General features: G+C 29.9%; 3 protein-coding genes and 1 non-coding gene across 4 annotated transcripts; all 4 read right to left on the reverse strand.

The window, feature by feature from the left end:
- Positions 1-2,854: 2,854 nt before the first annotated feature.
- TRNAT-AGU lies at positions 2,855-2,928 on the reverse strand. The gene has a single exon. It is a non-coding gene; the product is annotated as a tRNA-Thr (tRNA).
- A 1,684-nt stretch (positions 2,929-4,612) lies between these two features.
- LOC120179319 (actin-depolymerizing factor 5-like) lies at positions 4,613-20,648 on the reverse strand. The gene is made up of 5 exons (XM_039184949.1): positions 20,638-20,648; positions 13,110-13,122; positions 5,787-5,851; positions 5,446-5,705; positions 4,613-4,861 (listed from the first exon to the last, which is right to left on the reverse strand). Exons 3-5 carry the CDS (start codon positions 5,805-5,807, stop codon positions 4,711-4,713), a joined length of 432 nt encoding a protein of 143 aa, XP_039040880.1. The 5' UTR covers positions 5,808-5,851; positions 13,110-13,122; positions 20,638-20,648; the 3' UTR covers positions 4,613-4,710.
- Positions 9,039-9,816, reverse strand: LOC120179320 (26S proteasome non-ATPase regulatory subunit 4 homolog). The gene is made up of 2 exons (XM_039184950.1): positions 9,596-9,816; positions 9,039-9,447 (listed from the first exon to the last, which is right to left on the reverse strand). Exons 1-2 carry the CDS (start codon positions 9,637-9,639, stop codon positions 9,102-9,104), a joined length of 390 nt encoding a protein of 129 aa, XP_039040881.1. The 5' UTR covers positions 9,640-9,816; the 3' UTR covers positions 9,039-9,101.
- Positions 9,993-12,767, reverse strand: LOC120179318 (CTL-like protein DDB_G0288717). Its single transcript, XM_039184948.1, is given in 4 exon segments — positions 9,993-10,437; positions 10,520-10,560; positions 10,563-10,864; positions 11,578-12,767. Coding segments are annotated over 4 exon segments (1,680 nt in total). The 5' UTR covers positions 12,654-12,767; the 3' UTR covers positions 9,993-10,176.
- Positions 20,649-21,568: the final 920 nt, after the last annotated feature.

Here is a 21,568-nt window from a genome sequence, read left to right on the forward strand (position 1 = left end):
TGAGGGATTATAATATTATAATGTGACAAAATCACTGTATACCGCCGTTTATGGCACACGATGACCATTGGGCTAGCGCCTCCACATTCTTTTAATATATAAATATGTTTAAAAGTGTAATTTAATTAATAATCAAAATTATAAAGCTCAATAAAATTGAAAGGAACAGTCTTTTCAGGTTTTGTTTTCGACGACAAACATAGACCCACACGATTTTTTTTTTTTGGGATAATTGACCCACACGAATTTTACATATCGTTGTTCTGTAATAAACTGGTAGTTAAACAGTAAACATCATCAAAATTTGTAACAATGCATATCAAAGAAAATAATATAATATAAATAACTAAGTGATAGAAGTACTAGATTCTTTAAATAATGTTAGAAATTTAAATTTTGACGTTTATGAATAAAATAAATTTAGTTGGGAGAGTCATCCTCTTTAATAGATCTCTGCAAAACTTTATCTGAATTAGTAGATCAATATAGATCACGTACTGATGATTAAATCAAAAATCAATACAATGAAGTATATGAATAGCCCTCAACTGTATGGTGTTGTTTTGTTAAATAATCGACTATTAAAAGTTAAAAATAGTTCATTACTATATGACTTTGCTTTATTGAATCATGCCGTTATTAAAGGTTACAAAATGATCATTCAACTACTCATATATTTTAAATTTGTCATTTTCCCTTAAATTTTAACGATCGTATGAGTCATATGTTAATTTACTGACTGAGATATGAAAAAAATCATATTCCAATGTGTATATTGGCACTATCGTTACTTTCGAGCAATAACTCAACGACATAATACAAACGGAGAATTGATCCACAAAATATATCTCAAACGTTTATGAGATCAAATTTTATCATATCTCAATCAATAGGTTATCGTCTAACTCATATTGTTGTTAATTTTTTAACGAAAAAAGATGAGTTTGAACGAATAAATAGTTGAATGAGTATTTTGTATCTTTTAATAATCGTATAACTCGACAGTTAATACCTATAATCAATAGACTCGATTAAACAATACCTTATAATCGAAGACTATTTATATACTTTACTCAACAAAATAATAATATAATCGTTTTATTGAGTGTCAAATTATACATAAAAAATATTTTATTTTACCGTCGTAAAATAATTTAACGAATAAAAACAGATAAGACAAAGAAAATATAAATATAAAAGATATATATAAATATTTGATTGTTTTATTCCCTTTAAATCCATCCCTGTTGAGAGGCATACCAAACTGATTAAGACTGGTTGGAAAAGGAGAATCATACAAATGTGATCACTCAACCGACACCACCAACGTACGAGGGATTTTGTAACAAATTAATATGGGAGAAAATTAATTGCTGATTATTTTTCTTTTCCTTTCTGTAATTTTCAGTCAGTTTGTAGTTGAAATTAAATGAAATGCTATAACCTTTCCAGAAAAAAAGATAATATTCTTGGTGCGATCCGGCACTATACGTGTTTATATCTTGTTCTACTTAATTTTAATTTAATTAATATATTTTAATAAATCATTATTTTTCCAGAAATAATTAGTTTTATTAAAAATAAAAATATTTAAATTACAATGATGATATACAAATAAAAATCATTCAAATACAATAATGATTTACATCACAACCATAAATTAAACACAAAATAACATTTTTCTATAATCATCAGGTTAATATAAAAATAAGTATCTAAACTATATTATTTTTTCCATTTAGGTGCTAAACTATTTTTCAATCAATTCAGGTGTTTAATGTTATAAATGTTACCATTTTAAGTGTATGACTGCAACGGTCGTTTAAAAATCTCGTTAAATGACACATGTCGTAATATATATAATTTTATAAATTGATTAATAGGTGTAAAGTGATAATAGTATTAGCTGTTACTGTTAAAATGATATGATAAACTTTTTAATCTAAACATACTTAGTCATTTAAATTATATGTAAATGCACAAACTATGCGATCTTAGTAGTTAAAAAATTATTGTTATTTTTTAATACCTTAAGTTTGAGTATTGCATATATAAGGGAATATGAACATTAATTGTTAAATGATTAAAAATCTTTAAACATATATTATATATTATATTTATCTCAGATTAATAAAAAAAATTACATGTAATTTACGTAGCCTTAGACATGGACACAAAGTTTATATAGAGAATAAACTTATATAATTTTAAAGATGTCTAATTTATAAAATTTTAAGGGTTGCTTGCCCTACTCAAGCTATATGTTTACTTTTTGTCGGTTTTATAAAATTAAGGAATGTAATTAAACCCTAAATTTTGAAAATAATAAGTGAAATAGATTTAGTAGACCCCACAATAACGTCAAATGGTTAAGGGGAAAGGGCAACCAAAGGATCGGAGGGGTTTCGAAGCAATTGATGGCCACCTAACCAGTTGGCGCGTGAAGGGCAATTAATTATGTTGAAAGAGGAGAAGGTATGTAATTTAATTTGTTTTTTAACTTAAAGGAGGGAAGGTTGAATGGTTGAGGGGAAATCTAGGGAGAAGTTAATTTGAGAGCTTCCCATATTAGGTTAGGCAATGGAAAAGCGAGGGAGTAGCGAAGTGTCATCATTTCTATCAATCGGTGCCCGAGATTACCACTCCCCTGAATCAAGTTTGTCGCGTGCCGGACATGTGATGATTTCATCGAAATGGGTCCCACGCTGTCTGCCCGGGTTAACTGTAAAGCGGGCTTGTTCTTGGCGAATTGGTTCTCGCTCATATCTGCTCACTCCGCATTTTGACTCGTGTGTTCCGACTTCAAAGGTCATCAGAATTTCAACCAAAAAGAAAAAAAAAATACACAAAAGTTTGCTCTCGTTGAGAGTCGAACTCAAGACCTCCCGCTTACTAAACGGGTGCTCTAACCAACTGAGCTACGAGAGCTAAGTGATGACCTAAAATAGTTTTAAGATATACACCATTATCAAAATAAATTAATAAACGAAAAGAATCCGAATTTTACGATCAACACGTGTGTATGCTAAGGATAATGTTGTTCTGTCACTAAACGATATTTATTACTTTGGATAAAGGCACATAATCACCTCCTTGTACTTGTCTAAATAAACCTTAAAAAATTATATTGTTTTCTTTACTCATCTTCGGAGAATTGGAGTACATTATTTATATTATCTATTAAATTTTGGACAAACCACTATTCCCATATTTTTGTTTTGATCACTCAACTACTATTATTTTATAAAATCATTCCTTACACTATGTTCTATAATATATTTTTAAAATATTTACCTATAAATATTTGAATAATTTTTAATTTTACTCATTAATAATATAATAAATTTAATTTACTGAAAATTTAAGGGGGAAAAAGATACATAAAATATAATCCCATTTTGTGCCAACTTCATACAGATGACTTGTCACCCATTTGGTATGTCAAGAGAATGAACTGATTTTTAATTTTTTTATGAAAGTAAAGAAGAAATAAAACCAAATCATACAATATTTTTTTGGTGATTCAGTCTCAATTTCTTATTCTATTACTTGCTTCTCAGTTTCTATTCAAATCTTCATAAAACAAATCAGAAAAAGGTAAACTAAAAATAATAGTCACAAAAGAATAAATTTGTAGACTTAAGCTCACACTCAATAATAAGGGGAAAAAAGAGAGTGAGAATTCACAAGTGCTCAATGAAATAGAATAAAAGATATGAAAGAATAAAGTATAGACAATTTTTTTTTTTACAATAGAAGCGCCTAATTATATTAGAAATAAAGAAGTAAATACGCAAGATAAGAAAATAAAGAAAAATAAAGAATATTTACGGCCGACAACCAGCACTAAAACTGGTGTCATCGTCTACCAACCAAAGATAAAAAGGAGCAAACGACGCTGAAAATATTAGTTGTTAATTCTTGGTATTTACTTTCTTGATAATACTGAAGTGTCTTGAAATTCTAATTATATTATTGTCTTGGATTGGATCGAGTCTAATCGAATGATTATGCATAATTATTGTTGCATAAACTTTGAAATGGAACATATGAATATCAAAAGAAATATTATCCTAAAATGATAACTCTCGTTGAAGCATTAGGTTAAATTACAAGGCATGTCTCTTTAGTGAAAGATGAGAACGGTTAATGCAGACCAAAGCAAGAAAAGATGCTCTTATCATTGAATCCACAAACTTTAATCTATGATGAATTAGTAGAACCCTAAAATCAAGGGTTACCTAACGCTTATATCTTTAACAAGTTTGATTAGACAAAAATGGTAAATTAACAGGAGATTGCATAACAAAACACACATCTTATCTTGACACTCGATTTTATCTTAATCATTGACGATATACACACTCTATAGACAATTTGAACTCTGATTACTAAGAAGATTAACATTTTCTTTTATCACAAAAATCACTCAATAAATTCTTCATTTCTAATTACACTTTGTCCCTTTAAACTAGTATATTAACTTCGTCTCTAGTACGATAGTTATAAATATGTAACACAAAACTAGCAAAAGAAGAAGATTATTATAAATTAGAAGAAAAGCTTACATTATTGCTAGAAATCTAACGAGAGAGAAAAAAAGGGTAACAACAATAAGGAAAACGGGGGGGGGGGGAGGCACATGTGGTTGTAGTTATTAAAATAAAAGTAAGATGGCAAAAAACATGATTTATGTTTGCAATTAATACCCTAATTGGCTTTGTCTTTAATCACATCAATCCCCATCTCGGTTGGGTCAGTTGCTTGAACTTCATAGCTGATGCCATCTAGCACTCTCCTCAGCCCATCTTTGGACGTTGCATACAGCATTTTTGCTCTAATTCTTGATGCCGCAGGGGACCTATATTCCAGCATTAATCAAGTGGATTGGGATTAATTAGCTCTATTTCTTGACAATATCACTTTTGAACTCGAAATTATTTAACTCTCGTAAAAATGAAATTTCATAAACTTAAAATTCGTCTCATCTATTTTATAAATAATAATATATTCCTAAAGAAAAGAGATGCTTAGATTCCATGCTACTGTAAATTATGTAGCATTATTAATACATATTTTAAAAATTCACTAATAAAAATCTCAATTATTTTCTAATTATTACCCCACTAGAGAAAATAATACTATACCATATACCATGTATTATGATATAAAATATGGTCTATTTGTTTACTAGTTATGTTACAAAATCGTCGACATTGAGTCGTCTCAATAATAAAAGGTAATGCTTTTCTCCTTAAAATTTATTTCAAGTAACTACTCTTATAGATGTACATTTTGTTAATATCTAAAAAAAGATTATGATAGAATATTATCTTGTATTCACTAGATTATTTACTATTAAAAATAATAAGTGACGTTAATAATATAAGCAATTAAATATTAGTGACGAAATAATTAGAAAAGGAATTAGAAAAGGCGACGGACCATGCAATGAAGAAGATCTTGCTTTTCCGGCAGTTATCAACGGTGACGAAATCGAAATCAAACACGGCATATCGGCAGTCATCGGTAGGCAATGAAGCAGCAAGATCGTCGTAGCTTTCGCCGGGACCGCCGACTTTATCGACGGTGACGAGCCTCGATTTCTCGTCGATCTTGAACACTATATATCTGTGGACTTTCTTCCATTTCATCTCCATGAACGAGTTCTTGCACTCATCGGTGACCCACATCCCAGTCGTAGCCTATTGTATCATACAGTACACTGGATTACATATAATAGGAGATGAAGTGATAAGAAAACAGAGAAAACAAAAGGGATTTACCATCTTGAAAGCCATCGCCATTGTTGTTGATATCTGTTTGATAAGTGAGCTCAATTTTCTTTTTTGTTGTTGCAGAAACTTGAAACTGGAGGTGATGAGAACCGAATGGCAATGGCTTTATATAAAGACAGATGTACGAAATTACCCCTGATGTTCATTAATAGTTACAACTAAACTTCTAGATTGGGTTTCGCCCTTTCTTGTTTTGCTATTTCCTTGATTAGAACGAGTTTCCCAATGAGTGTTTTGATAAGGGAGTTTTTAAATTTACTATATATAATACCAGTAATATTTTTATAACATCTCACGTTATTATTGAAAAAATAACGTATTAATAGTTTTATTGATTTTATAATTATAAATGATTAAAATAAAACTAAAACGTAACGTTAGGTATAATTTTAAAAAAATAATTAGGTGACCAAAATGAAAGAAAATTGATAGTTGAGATATAAACTTATAGTTTACCCTTTGATCATTTATGTAATCAAATAAAAATAAGCTTCTTGAATTGGTTAAGCCAAAGAGAAAAGGCCTACAAAACGGAAAAGAAATTCAGTGGTCTTATCAACATGGATTATGAATTATTTCTTGCTTTATTTTATATAATATAATATAGTATAATATTAACTAACACATCAATTAATTTAAGTATTTGATAGTTGTAAATTTATTCAGTTATATCATGTTGAAATTATTATAAAAAATTAACCAAGAACTCTAGTGACTTCTGTGGTAAAGAAATTGTTGTTATTCATTGAGGTCCTGGGTTCGAGCGCTAGTAATGATAGGGGTATGAGTGTTTAATGTCAAATGATTTAGAGTTATTTTTGAACAGATATTATCTTGTACGTACCCCAGATTTATAAAAAAATCGAATTAAGAAATATTCACATTTGTTTCATGACATTTATTAGGATAATATTTATAGAAATATAATCAATACATTATTTTTAAATTTATACAAATAAATTTTCAGTGGTAATTAAATAAGTATCTATGATTCCATGGACAGATTACAAATTAGAAAACTATTTGCAGTGTAAATACTTTTCAGCTTAACCTCTGTTTTGTTTTTCATTTGAGCTTCTTCCAAAGCTCAACACAAAGCTGTTTGTAGATTTATTTGCCAATGCCTTGTGGCCAAGAAAAAGAAGCTAAATAGCCATTTCTGAATGACTTAAAACTAGATTTTAATAACAAAATTAGATTAAAAATATTTAATAACAATATTTATCTAAAAATGTTAGTGCAATTATAAACCATGTTAGTATTTTCTTTTACAAAGTCTAAATAAAAAATGATTTAATGTTTTCTTTTAGATTTTAAATATCAAAGCTAACTATAAGAGTATACGAAAATACAAGGATAGACAGCATATTTTAACCACACATATAACAATGCACTGTGCAAGAGGTACGTAGAACAATACAGCGGGCAGCAAATGCAGCCAACTTGTATACACAACAGCCAACATGCATAAATGTATAAAGTAAACAGCAACAGTAAAGCATTAGTAGTAGGATCTATTTATGGGGAGTTTGAGTGTTGTGATACGGTCGTAGTTTCTGAAAGTTTTACATTTTTATATAGTTAATTAAAATCTCATTATTGACATAATTAATAAAATAAATAACTAATAGAAAAAAAATTAGATTTCAGAATATACAAATAACCTAACTTGAATTGTTTAAATTCGGAGGATTCTAAAGTATGAAATGGAAACAAAATGCAGGTAGGAAAAGTAGGATGGTCCCAACTGGGATCCCACGCCCACAGCCACAATACAGATCCACCCATCTCTCTGTATCTGTGTTCCTCAAAAGGATTGTTTGCGTAAAAGGCAAGAAGAGGAGTGAGAAATGAATGAATGAATGTATTTAGCCATGCACCTTGTTACCACATTTCTTTCAACACCCAACCATTCCAAGATTTCACATCCCTAGGCTTCGAGTTGTTCCACAAACTTGTCTAATGAATGTGGCCACAACTCCACATTCATATTTTTTTCTTCATAAAATGGTGAATGAATGTCCATTTGCCATTGGACTTTTTCTATTAATAAAAGGTTGGTTTGATCTTGATCTCATCTCATCCGATCCTTCGATGTAGTACAAATGCTAACTAACAACACCCACAAGGATTCTTTTGCCGAGGATGGACAGACACGACTCTCATGTGGGTGGGTCTCCAATGTCGACAACTTATATAAACCTTTTCATCTACTAGAGTTAGCCTATATCCTTTAAACACCTAATTATGGTCAACTATAGCGTATATACAAGACAAATCCTCTTTATAGATCTATTTGATGCGCTAAAACAAAATCTAAAGTTTGACTACGACATCTACTTAACTTGTCGTCCTACAAATAGTCATGATAACCCTCAATCGAGACTAGAAAAGGTCGCAGGGACAGACGCAAGATTTTATGTTAGGAGGGGCAAACTTATAAAATTTTAAATAAAATTTTAGGGGGGCAAAACATATTTTAAAAAGAAAATGCAAAGAAAATATTGAAAATATATAGGAATTTGAACCGTCTGTAACCGACCGACCCTCTTTTTCCTTCTTCATGATAATCCACTCTCTTCCTCCTTCAAACACCGACCAATAAACATTCTCTTAACGAATACAACTCTCCATCTAAACAAAAAAAAAATGAAATATCAACCGCCAAAGCCCGAAACTTGTTCCCATCAAATATATATATATTTACCAACTTTTCTTTACATTAATGTGAATGGAATAGAGATTAAACGTGTATGTATGGTGGGTGGTTCTTGGTGGAGGATATTTTTGACCCTTTGTGATCAGCTTCTTCTTAATGGAATTACTCTGATTTGATGTTGTAGAGCTTAAGCATCTGGCTAAAATTAGTGAAGGAAATGTTTCAGTTTGAGTGCTTTGATTAGAGCCACTCTTCACAGGAAATGCTGGCCCAGATGTGTAAGCAGTTACCGAGAGGCCTCATCCATAATCAGATGTTAAGTAAATTATGACCAGAATTGTTAATTATCATTAGGACTGTCCTGTTTTTTCCCTTTGAATCAAATAAAGAGAGACAATACAAGGAAGTTAAAACTATAACCCCCCTTGGATGAGCAAAACTGGCTTGATGAGTGTATACCCTGATATGTTGAGACAACGAACGTAATAACAGAACCTACACATGGCTACTTCCTGATTGCCTCAGACATCTCAGGATCACCCACAGATGACTCAGCTCAGATCCTGGGACATTCATTGACAATGCAAGATCCTCATCCTGCCATAGTATCAGTTACCTCAAAGCCCATTTGAAACTTAATTCTACTATCCAATGCTGGGATACATGGTAATATGTATTAACTCCAACATTGGACCAACCATTGGATCATCAACTTTTTCAATCGTGGTTACAGTCGTAGTTGCATTCTGTGAACTAGACGGTGCTCGCGCTTCCACTCCCTTTTCTTGTCGACTGGCTTCTTCAGCGGGCCTCTTGGCAGCACCTTCTTGCGTTGCTCTCTCCTCCTCCATGGAAACCCTTAGGGAAAGAGCCAGCTCTGGATCTAGATTTGGATCAACACCGGAATCAAAGTCAGAAACACCACCGCCTGCACCTGCTGCTGCAGCAAAGCCACTTCCTCCTCCTCCATCCCCAGTGAACATAGGCGTGCTAGCATGGGAATCAAAAGCTGTATCATTGATAGAAGCACTATTAAGCAATATAGCCTAAGGGGCATGAACTGTGGCTTCTTACTTATTCTTCTTAAGGAAATTAAATACTCAAGGTAAACAAAAAATCCGGAAGAGGTCGGTAAAACCTGATAAGCACATCAGAGAGTGGCATTTTGACCCGGAGGAACATGAATTACGTGGCTACTGTCATTATTATTAACAGATGCAAGATGAGCCTCCAACTTTTAAGGTTTTCCATCTTCGTCCTCACCAAAATTGACAATATCAAGAGCTACACTCTTCTTCTTAAGCCTCTTCTCTATCATCTTCAATGCCTTCTTTTCATACTTGAAGGGACTTGAAGAAAATGACACTATTACCAGGGAAAAAAAATTATCTTCACCGGTAAGGTATTAACAATTGAATTTTGAACTTTTAAATCTGAAAACAAGAGGGACGAAATTCCAAGTGAAGAAAAACACAGGAACTTGAAGCCTATTTTAACCAAAACAATACATGTAAAGGATAAAAATGTGTTTCCCACATCGCTTAAAAACAGTAAGCTCCTTTATTCAACAAGCCTAAAACAAGTGTACACCGCACAATCTGAATGTGATGATGGTATGCACAATTTCCCAATAAGGCAGTTAACCTCATACATACATCCAAAACCAAATGACAAACCAACGACACATTATTTTGAAGTTACAAGCTTACAGGGACATGTCTATACACCAAGTGTTCTAGAAGGGAAGGATGATCTACTGTTCCTACTGATTGGTAAATGAACACAAACATCATGAACCTCTTGCTTGTACACTTCCCCTCTATCTCTATCGATTGCATAGCAGATATACACGGTGTCGATCACGTTGTCCAACACATGGACAAAGAAACTCAGAACTACGATTAGAAGCACCCAGGCGAGACCGGCAACGATGTATGCATTATCCCCTAGATCACTAACACCCTTTAAGATAGCACATACCTGCATTATATGTATTCGGTTATCACGTAATTCGTGGAAATGAGAGGATGAAGGATAACAAGGAAGTTTATCGAAGACTCACCACAATTGCGTAAACTGCCGAGAAGACAAAAATAAGTCCTGCAACAAACGAGTTGATATAGTCTCCACAAAAACAGCAGAGAGCAGGTTACGTCTTAGAAGCTCATACGTCATCCTCGCAGATGTGCAGTATGCCTCACCGGTTATTGAGGCGAAGTTGATGGTGAACTTGTTAAGAAACTCTATCGCAGACATTAGGGCATTAACACAACACCGGAGGACAAGATTCACTATCCCGGGAACATCTTCTTCTCTCGCGCTATCAACAGCAGCACGCACCACTCGAACGACACAGATAAGTAGTCCAGATAGACAGACAGTGCCAGAAGAAGGACCAAATGCATTTCTGCAAGTGTTTAGAACCAAAGGGTTAGAAAGGTTAAATCTAACTGTTTAAAAATAAGCAGACATGAGTGATGCCTTGAAAGTATGTCCAGCTTGATTCTCGGTGTTGTAGATATTTCATTAAGATATCCTTCAGAAACCACCTTACCGACACTAAGAATAGTGTTCTGCCTAGTGGACACGAAGCTAAAAGACTGCCTAATCTCAATCGAAAAGGACCCAAAAGAATTCAATGTTTCTAGAAAAGAAATTAACATGCTGTATTCAACATGGCAACTTGAGCAAAGAAACTAGAGAAGTAGCCCCCTTTTCATGGCACCAGAGAAACACCACCTGAGAGGAACATACTCTAGAAGAGTTGTTAGGCACCAGATCATTAATGCATTCTTCAGTCCATTCAAGCAAATACAAAACAATGTCAAATTGAATCCATAAATCCAAACCAAAGCGAATGGCCACTACAGCGATCTTCCATACTCGAGAACAAACACTATACTTGAATCCATCATGCAGCCAAAAACATACTAAAATCAATGTTACCAACCTACAATCCCATAGGATCACTATTATCTTTGATAACTAATCAACACAATCTGGTACTCATGATGTAAGCATGCTGCATCCTATCAAAAACACAATATATATTTCAAACCGTCTATATTAATACATTAAAAATCATAGATCATGAAAAACTGAAAAACAGTAGGATGTTACCTCAAAGATCGTCTTATACTACGGTGAGGTTTCTCTTCATCCTTCGAGAAGTACCATTGAGCAATTGTGCCACTGATAACATAAACCTGAGCTTCCACCATTGTTGTCAAGGACCACAACATTGTCAATATCGCCAATGTAAAATAAGCCGGCACCCAGCTATCTTGTTTCCAAACACAAGTATACTCCCCATTCGATTCTTTAGCTACAATTTTCCCATTAAACGTTGAAAACACCAAGAACACAACAATTGGGGCATAATAAACTAACAATCCAGCGGTCAACAACGGTATCACCAAGAACAATCCTAAGTTCCTCGAAAGCGAATCGGAAGCAACCCCGATAATCCTCACGGTCAACTCGATTCGATGCCAATTAGCCACGACGATCCAAACAATAACCCCAACTCCAAGTAAAACAAAAACAAGCACCAAAATTCTATAGACCAAAGGGAAAGTGTCGCTACAAGAAGAGCTCAAGGTACAAGCAACGAACCAATAAACATCAAAGAAAATCGGCACGATTACAAAGAAAGGAAGCAAAACATAAACTATCTGCTTGGTGTAGTGTTTGAGTAACAAAAGCAAAAGGAAACAAATGGGTACACTTAGAACTAAAGTTATGACAAGGGTCCATGCTACATATGTCCAAAGACTCGAACTTGACAACGAAAAAACAGAACTTTCAAAAACCCATACTGATTTTGATGAAAAAGAAGTGCCCTGAACGCAAGAAGTGGAATTGGAATTGTAGGTGAAGGTCGAAACGTTGGAGTAGTTGTCGTTTCGATGGAAGATTGAGAAAATACCGAAAGCAAAAGTGCAGAGTATCGAGAGAAGGAAGAGGAAGAGAAAAGGGAGGTCTTTGAAAGGTCTGGGTCCGTAATTGAAAGAGATCTGGATGAACTGTGTTGGGTCGGATTCGGAAGGGTCGGGTTGAGGTGGTTCTTCGATTGGAGGAGATGGGTAGGTGGAGCTGGTGGTGGGTTTGAAGAGGAGAGGTTCGGTTGGTAAAGCGGCGTCGTATAGAGGGATGGGTTTGGCTGTGATTGTGGTTTCTTCTTCCGTGCTGCCCATTTGCAGCGGCGGACAAACAAAACGAGTCTTGAGAAAGGATTCTAATTTGATAGGAAGAATTTTTGGGCTTCCTCTCTATTTTTTTTTTCTATTAGGATTTTTGTTTGACTGTTTGTTCTGTGGAACCAAACTGGGAGTTGGAGAGCTGAAGAAGATGAGTTGGTTTGTCGTGGTAGGACCGGGAAGATTGATGTGCCACCTGGAACCGTTCATTTCTCCCAAAATAAATCGCAGAGAATTGAGATAATTCAATAACAAATATTCAACCAGTGTCCCCCCCCCCCGAATAAGGGGTGTTTTTTAATTAAATATAATTTAAATAATTTATATTCCAAATTATTTAAATTAAATTTTATTTGAATTATAATTTTAAGTTATTAAATAATTCTAATTCATATCGTTTGATAATATGCTTAAATCCTAAAAGGTTTTCTTTCGATTTCGTGACGTTGTCTCTCTTTTTTTTCTTCGTTTGACTAACAACAAGACTAATTTTGATATTGATTATTGATTAATGGTTTTCTTTACTTTTTACTTCACATTATTATATTTTTTTTTCTTTTCAGTAAATGTGTCATTATAACTTTTTTTATATGCTTTTAAGGTTCGTTTTTTTGTTTTTTAGTACGTTTTTTAATCTGTTTTAGCGATTATTTGATTGTTCTTTTCATTTTATTTTTGTAAGGTTAGATTTGACGTTAACTTGATTGATTAAGATGACACTTATTTGTTATCATGTTAATCTTATATGCTTTAAAACCTTGGATTGAATATACGAATTGGGTTAGGAGAGTTTTTTATTTGTTATTGTCGGTTGGCTTTCAATAATTTATTCTCATGTTATTATTTGTTTTTTGGTGCAATTAAATTTATTTGTATCAATCTTTTATACGAGTTTTTTGATAAATTTTTAATAGTTTTCTTATATAGTCCTTGTATGATCGCAAGTATCCGATTTCTTATATCAATAGTCATAGAAATATGTCATAATATATATATATATATATATTACGTTCATAGTTCTAAAATCTTTATTATAATTTTGAATATTTTATCTTTCTAATAAAATTAGCAGCCTCTATTTACATTAAAAAATAGATCATATCATATCATTTAATTTTTATTATTAACAAAATAAATCATTTATACTAACCCATTAAATAATAATATTATTATAGAAATTTCTTTCTTTCTTTAAAATAAAATAATTTAAAGTTATTATTTAATTTAAGATCCAAATACAATACTATGAATTCATAGATAAATCATGTACTACCCAATCTATACTCATTTGTTAAATCAATTATTTTTTCTACAGATATTCTTATTCATCATGTTATGAATGCTATAAAATTTAATAGTAAAATATATATTAATTTATATTATATGTAAATTTATTTTTTAAATTATTAAACTTAAAATCAAATAATAATACAGAACTTAATATCCAATAAATGTAAGACAATATCACTTTACATGTGAAAAAATATTGTCAACCTCTCATGAATTAACATTAATGATATTTAGTAACCAAAGTAAAACCAAAAGACTAATAGGAAAATGAGTCAAATTAATACCAAATCACATCAAAATTAATAATTAACGTATATGATATGATACCATTAATATATATTAAAGATTAAAATTGGGTGAAGACAAATGTTACATATGATATAGGTAGGACAGGAGCTCCCACTGTCCGATTGATGTGATACTCAATAAACGGGCTGAACTTATGTCTATTCTTAGCCCAAAGTGGCCAGACTCCTCTTAGTGTAAGAGTTTTCTTTTTTAAAATATATATTTATTTTCAACTCTTTTGAAGTCGTTAAAATCAACAAGAATATTTTTTACATTTTCAAAATATAAGATGAATCTAAAAGAATAAGAATAAATTAATCATACAAGTGATCAATACATGTTTTCTCTAAAATCGTCAAAATACACGAATTAACCATTTAAAAATGATAAAAAAAACCCATATAAATAAATAGTTAAACCAAGCAACAAATAAATAAATATATATACTAATATTGTCTTAGAATTTTATATATATTGGGTTTATTCCTTATATCAACCATTGATGATAGGCCATTATTTATTATTCATGTGATTTTGAATTATTCAATAATTAGTGGAATATTATAACACTTATCCCCTTACGAGATGATGTGTTTAGAGATTTACTTTTTCAAATTTTAATGTCTTTTATTTTGTTTTGTTTCAGGTAATAGTTTTTTATATTGGACAGAGAATCATATTTTTCATCACATTGTAGAAAGGCATCTCATTTAAAGATAATTCAATTAAGTGTGTAGGGACATATCCCTACAATAACTTTGACATCGATCCAGCAATGATGATATCACATCTCTATGCGTATAAATAGAGGTAATAGACCATGAGGAGTTTTGGTATTTCCTATTTATGATTCGAGCTTAATCGTAAATTAATCTCACTAGTTGACAACTCACATAGAGAAATCTCTCATAACTTACAGAGGTGTGTTACCTCGTAGGCAGTGTTTTGAAAATCGGACTGATTGGTTTAATCGGTTCAATCGAAATTGTTGTCTAATTCGGTTCAATCTACACCGGTTGAATCGTTATTAGTGAACCGGTCGAAACTGTTAAACCGTTCGAATCGGACCAACTAAAAACCGGAAAAAATCGCCAATTTTATTTTTTTGTATTTTTTAAAAAATTAAACCAAACGACGTCGTTTGTTAAACGAGCCAAGTCGAACTCGAGTATTGCTAAGCTCGACTCGAACTTGAAAACTTTAAAAGTAAGCTCAACTCGACTCAAACTCACGAGCTAAAAATAATCAAGTTCAACTCGAAATATAATATTGAAGCTTGAACTCAAAAAAAATTAGAAGCTCGATTGAAGCCTAAAATTCAAGTTTGATTGAAGTAATAGAATAGTTCACTCAATGCTTACCAAAAGTCTCTATGATTTTGAATGTCAAATTATCTCTATTATTTATAGAAGTTAGTTGGGATGCTCTTCTATGTTTATTAGCCATGTGGGATTGTTTTGTTATCATATTTTTACTCTTTAGACTTTTAAGATATTCTTCTATGTTTTTTAGACATGTGAGATTTTTTTTTAAAAAAAATTAAACCAAACAATATCATTTTGTTATGATTTTTTTAGTCCCAAATTTATTTTTTAATTATAGTTATATAATTATATTTATTATTTAATATGTTTTATCTTAAATATTATATTGTAGTTAATTTGAATCATTTTGTTTCACTTGATTTTATGGTTTTTAACTTATATATGTTAGGACTTGCTTTGAATATAACTTGTGATATAAAAAATTATTTTTTATTAAATATTTTTGGTATTTTTTTAATTTTTTAAATAATTATGGCGTTGTCCGATTATTTCGACCGATCAAATCGATTCGACCGGTTGAACTAGTGAACCGTAACATAGTCGATTCGTTAACCGGTCCGGTTCTGAAAATCATTCTAGTAGGTCTCATGCTGTATAGGTGGAGGAGTCTCATTCCGAGGCATTCACGAATATTCTTGGCGTCAATTTAGTGGTGGGGATCCACAAACATCTCTGTGGTTCAAAGATAGGTCTTCAAGTGAGGGGATCTATGACATTACGATCAACAATTATCTTTCTTGACTTGGGACGAAAAGCTGTTAATTTCAATACCGCAACTTTTAATGTTTTGATTTCAATTAATCTTCAGACTATATTGTCTTTAATAATTTATCTTAACGCTTAACTGTCTTATAAATTATAATTCTCTCTCATAACTAACGGAGAAAACCATAAACATCTTTCATAACTTATAGAGCTGTCTCTCGTAATTTACAGAAGAATTGGTTTTAAAAGTATTTTATGAATGACAAAGTTTTGTACATCTTTTAGACCGAATCGTATTATTGTTAAAATATCATCTTCGATGTATAATATTTTACATTCTAAAAAACGTATGCTTGGATATCAAACAACTTCTCATATTGAATAATGAATAAAGAACATCGAAAAAGGATCTTCTATAAGAATTTAGAAGAAAAATACTTTAATGCAAAGGAGATTTTTTCTAGATAGCGTGTGGAATTTTGGGATAAAGAGGGAAAATTTTTGAATAAATAGTTATGGATTGAATTGAGTTGAGTTAAAATTTTGAATTATTTAAATTGGTAAGTTCTATTTTATAATTTTAAGTTAACTTGTATTTTTTTTAGTCGAGTCGAATTTTTATTTAAATTTAATTATAAATCGTGTTTTGCCCACCAAATGTTTCGTTTGTCTGGAAATTATCTCTTTGAATAAAAGAGTTTTAGTATTTGTTTACGTCTAAATTATTAAATTAGTCATTATGTTTAATTGAATATCATATCAAATTAAATAGTAATACTTGAATTTAAAAAAAAATATCCTAAATATACTGATAAAACAACCCTTTAACAGTAAACTACAAAATTTTTAAACGATTTCCGTAAAAAATATTAAACGGAAAATCAATTAAAATAATTTATTTGAATGTGTAAATTAACTTTGACATCATTATTATATTTAGAAAAAACAATTTATTAATTTATATTTTCTTAATTATCCCTACTTATTAATTGTTTTATTATTTTAGAAATTTATGTTTTTAGAAACGTAATTAATATAATATATCTTTATTTCATATGACGTATTAATAAATAGAAATATTTTTATCAGTAATTTGAGACAGTGATATTGACTTATTAAATAATTGTGGAAAGGACATACCTAAAAGAAAAACATTAGAGGGTAAATGTTTTTATTAGAAAACGGCTTTGGATGCAACTTGCTTCCGCCCACAATATACATTACCCGCACTGCACGTGCTTCCAAAATTTGCCAGCCTGGTCAGATCTTCTTTTCTGTTGTGTTATATATAAAATTTACTAATTAATTATTGGCGAAGAATAAGAATGTTTATAGAGCGAGTTAAATTAATAAATTTAAAACTATATTAAACTAACATATTGAAATATATACGTAAAATCAATTAGTAATATATAAAATTTAATATAAACATAAATTAACAAATTTAGTTAAAATATTAAAAAAAATTGTGAAATAATTATTCTAAAATATAAACTCTAAATGAATAATTTACAATTACAAAAAACTAACATATTAAAATCAAAGTAACAATATACAAATACGCTAAACTAGCATATTATAACCATTCTTGAAAAAAATTAACAATACACAATTAATCTTAAAAATAAGGCAATCAATATTTTAAAAAATTATAAAAAAATAATAAGTTACTTGTGAACTTATTAAGTCGGGTTGAACATTATTTGATTTAACTCATTAAGATCTCAATGCAAATTTGAGTTAAATCAATTCGAGTTGAATATTAATTAAACTTTTACCAAATTAAATTGAATAACTTGTGAACCGCTCAACTCAATTAACATTTGTAATAAACAAAGCAAATTATGTGCCTTATTTTTAAGATTAATTATAAAACCAAATTCATGCTGTGTAAGTATATTGTTATTTTAAAAATAATTTAATTTCTTCTGTCTGTCAAATAAATTTAAAATATTTTTCATAAATAATTATTTTATAAATTATAGAAAAACGAGCAGAACCGAACTTGAAAGGAATCCAACATCTAAATCGTAGAGAAGCCGATCAAAGGATTTATGAATCCAAATTGAAATTTGCTTTCTTTAGGACAGTGACAAGTTTGTCATTTAGATTTGAGTACATGTGGTCCGTACTCACCGTAATACGAGGGCCCAAAATGCACCGCATCATTAACGTGCACATTAATTACACAAATAAAATGGTTTTAGTAATTGAAAGGGTGATAGTTATTTTTAAAAATTTTGAATTGCTCGTCCGGCTCAATTGGTAGAGCTCTTAAATTTGAAGTCGTGAGATTAATCCTACGGTGGACAATTCATAATTCTAACTGTTGGAGGTCTCCTACAGAAGTTGTTCTCAACCTGGTGTTAAGGACAACCTACTATCCGCCTTCCCTTTATCCTATTACATATGAAAATATGATCAGCAAATATGTTATTTTATAATCACTTTAAAGTAATAAAAATTATAAGGAGTGACCGAGAGAATCAAATTTTCATGTTCTCTTAAGACTTTAAATTTTAGGTTCAATTTTAAAAAAAAAAATAATTTTCAAGGTGGTGAAGCAAGGGTCTACACTTAAATCATTTAATTACAGATTTGCTTGATATGCCACTTTTTTTTATCTAAAATTTATAAACATGTTATTAATATTATTTAATTCTAATATAATTATTTATATATATTATTTAAAATTAAAATTAAAATTATATTTATTCATGTATTAATAATCTTTAAAAAATCAATCTTAAAATCATAAAAGATAAAATTTGAATTCAAATAATTTAAGTTAAAATGAGATTGAAATCATAAAATTCATAAAAATAAGTTACAATCATTGGGGAAAAAATAAAAAACCCATTTAAAATCATAAAAAAAATATAAAATGCATCTGTTAGTTTGTAAATATGTAAATAAACCGAACGTTTAGTGTATTGTTTGGCAATAAATTCGGTTATGTTCATTTATTTATTAATCGAACAAATATAAATACAATTTTTTGTTATTTAATTAAATGATTAAACACAAACAAAAAACTCATATGTTCAAACGAGCACAAACAAAAAAAATTATATTTATTTATTTATTCAATTAAAAATAAATAAATAAAAATATACTTCCGTTCATATTCAATAGATTCGTTTACAATCCTATCAACTGCATTATATTCAAAGAATGAGATTGACGTATAAATCCAGCGTCAGTCATCAATGCATATCACATCAATTCAGGAAAAATATAAAAATAAAGAAATGCATAAAAGCATGTGCTGAGAATTCGTAGCATTTGACAAGCTCTGCAAATATATAAGGACGATTGCTTATAGGATACCCCACATTTTTAATATCGCCATCTTATATCATTTAGATAACCGATGGATGAATATATAATTAAAAGACTACTTATCATTTTAAAAAAAAGTAAATTGTTATTCATCTTTTAACCCACATTAATTAATTATTGTAGATAATTAAAAGAAATCTTTCTTTATTTTGTTGCTTAATTGGTATCAAATCGAAGCATATTCTTCCTTTTCCTTAGTCAAATACCCAAAAAATGATTTTAAATTATATATATATAACGACTAAAATTTTGTTAATTATAATATAAAAATATTATTATGAATATTTAAAAAAGTTACGTCGATAATAGGATTAATTTAGTCCCTAAGATTTTTTTTCTCTAATGTGAACAGAACAAAAGAAAATTTTCGAACAACTTGCAAGCATTTATTATTGAAATATAGACCGAAAACCCACAAATATTTGGTAGAGAGCCTCTTACTTCGCACCCAATTAAATATAAATTAATATATATTTCACAAGTAATGGAACAGAAATAATAATAAAAATTAAATTTATTATGATTTATGAATGATAGAATAAGCATATATTATAATTGTTTTATTCTTGCATATTTTGCAGTCTTTTCAATATATACTTTAAGTATATTTAAACTATAAACATTAACGAAGTCAATTATATCTTTAGTATACTAACTAAAAGAATATAGGATGATTTATTATTATTACTTTTAAATGATGAGGGTTAAAATAATAAGAAAGAATGCGATTTGTATTATATGTGAATAAAGCTCTGATTTGTATGCGAATAAAGTTACAAATATTCTTGATGAATAAAGGAAGCAGTCGTGGTTTTTTTTCAAGTTGAAGATATTGAAACCTTTAACAATGCAGGCCAAACACCGACGAATAATAAAACAAATAAAAGATGTGCCCACTCACCACCATGTGAACATCAACCTACCCTATGCCCATTACCCAGATATCAAGGTTTGGAAATTACTGTTACTCAAAAAAAAAGTTTGGAAATTACTGAATCAGATTTTCTTTTCGAATATACTCCGTTTATTCTTCTTTCTTCTTCTTCTTCTTCGAGCGAGTTAAATTAACAAATTTAAAACTACAGTAAACTAACATATTGAAATATATATGTAAAAACAATTAGTAATATATAAAATCTAATATAAACATAAATTGACAATTTTAGTTAAGAAATATTAAAAATCGTGTGTGAACTAATTATTCTAAAATATAAACTTTTAATGAATAATTTACAACTACAAGAAACTAATATATTAAAATCAAAGTAACAATCTACAAATAAGTCAAACTAACATATTATAACCATTGTTGAAAAAAAAATTTAACAATACATAATTAATCTTAAAAATAAGGTAATCAACATATTAAAAAATTATAAAAAAAATAATGAGTTGTTTGTGAATTTATCGAGTCAAATTAAATATTACTCGATTTAACTCACTAAGATCTCAACTCAAATTTGAGTTAAATCAATTGGAGTTTAATATTAATTAAACTTTTACCAAATTAAACTTGACTTGCGAACCGCTCAACTCAATTAACATTTGTAATAATAAAACTAAACAAAGCAAATTATGTGCCTTATTTTTAAGATTAATTATAAAATCAAATTCATGCTGTGTAAGTATATTGTTATTTTAAAAATAATTTAATTTCTTCTGTCTGTAAAATAAAATTTAAAATATTTTGCATAAATAATTATTTTATAAATTATAGAAAAACGATCAGAACCGAACTTGAAAGGAATCCAACATCTAAATCGTAGAGAAGCCGATCAAAGGATTTATGAATCCAAGTTGAAATTTGCTTTCTTTAGGACAGTGACAAGTTTGTCATTTAGATTTGAGTACATGTGGTCCGTACTCACCGTAATACGAGGGCCCCAAAATGAACCGCATTATTAACGTGCACAGTAATAACACAAATAAAATGATTGTAATAATTAAAAAGATTATAGTTAT

This window comes from Hibiscus syriacus, unplaced genomic scaffold (genome assembly GCF_006381635.1).
Source record: "Hibiscus syriacus cultivar Baekdansim isolate YM2019G1 unplaced genomic scaffold, ASM638163v2 tig00112411_pilon, whole genome shotgun sequence".
In the NCBI taxonomy this organism is placed as follows: Eukaryota; Viridiplantae; Streptophyta; class Magnoliopsida; order Malvales; family Malvaceae; genus Hibiscus; species Hibiscus syriacus.

What these genes read in the sequence shown, in the direction of transcription:
- LOC120179320 (XM_039184950.1), bottom strand. Translation starts at nt 9,639, where the DNA reads ATGTTCCTCCGGGTCAAAATGCCACTCTCTGATGTGCTTATCAG. An exon ending in CTCTCTGATGTGCTTATCAG is followed by an intron (nt 9,448 to 9,595) that starts GTTTTACCGACC and finishes TTCCCATGCTAG; the next exon opens with CACGCCTATGTTCACTGGGG.
- LOC120179319 (XM_039184949.1), bottom strand. Translation starts at nt 5,807, where the DNA reads ATGGCGATGGCTTTCAAGATG. An exon ending in TGGCGATGGCTTTCAAGATG is followed by an intron (nt 5,706 to 5,786) that starts GTAAATCCCTTT and finishes ATGATACAATAG; the next exon opens with GCTACGACTGGGATGTGGGT. An exon ending in AAGATCTTCTTCATTGCATG is followed by an intron (nt 4,862 to 5,445) that starts GTCCGTCGCCTT and finishes GCTGGAATATAG; the next exon opens with GTCCCCTGCGGCATCAAGAA.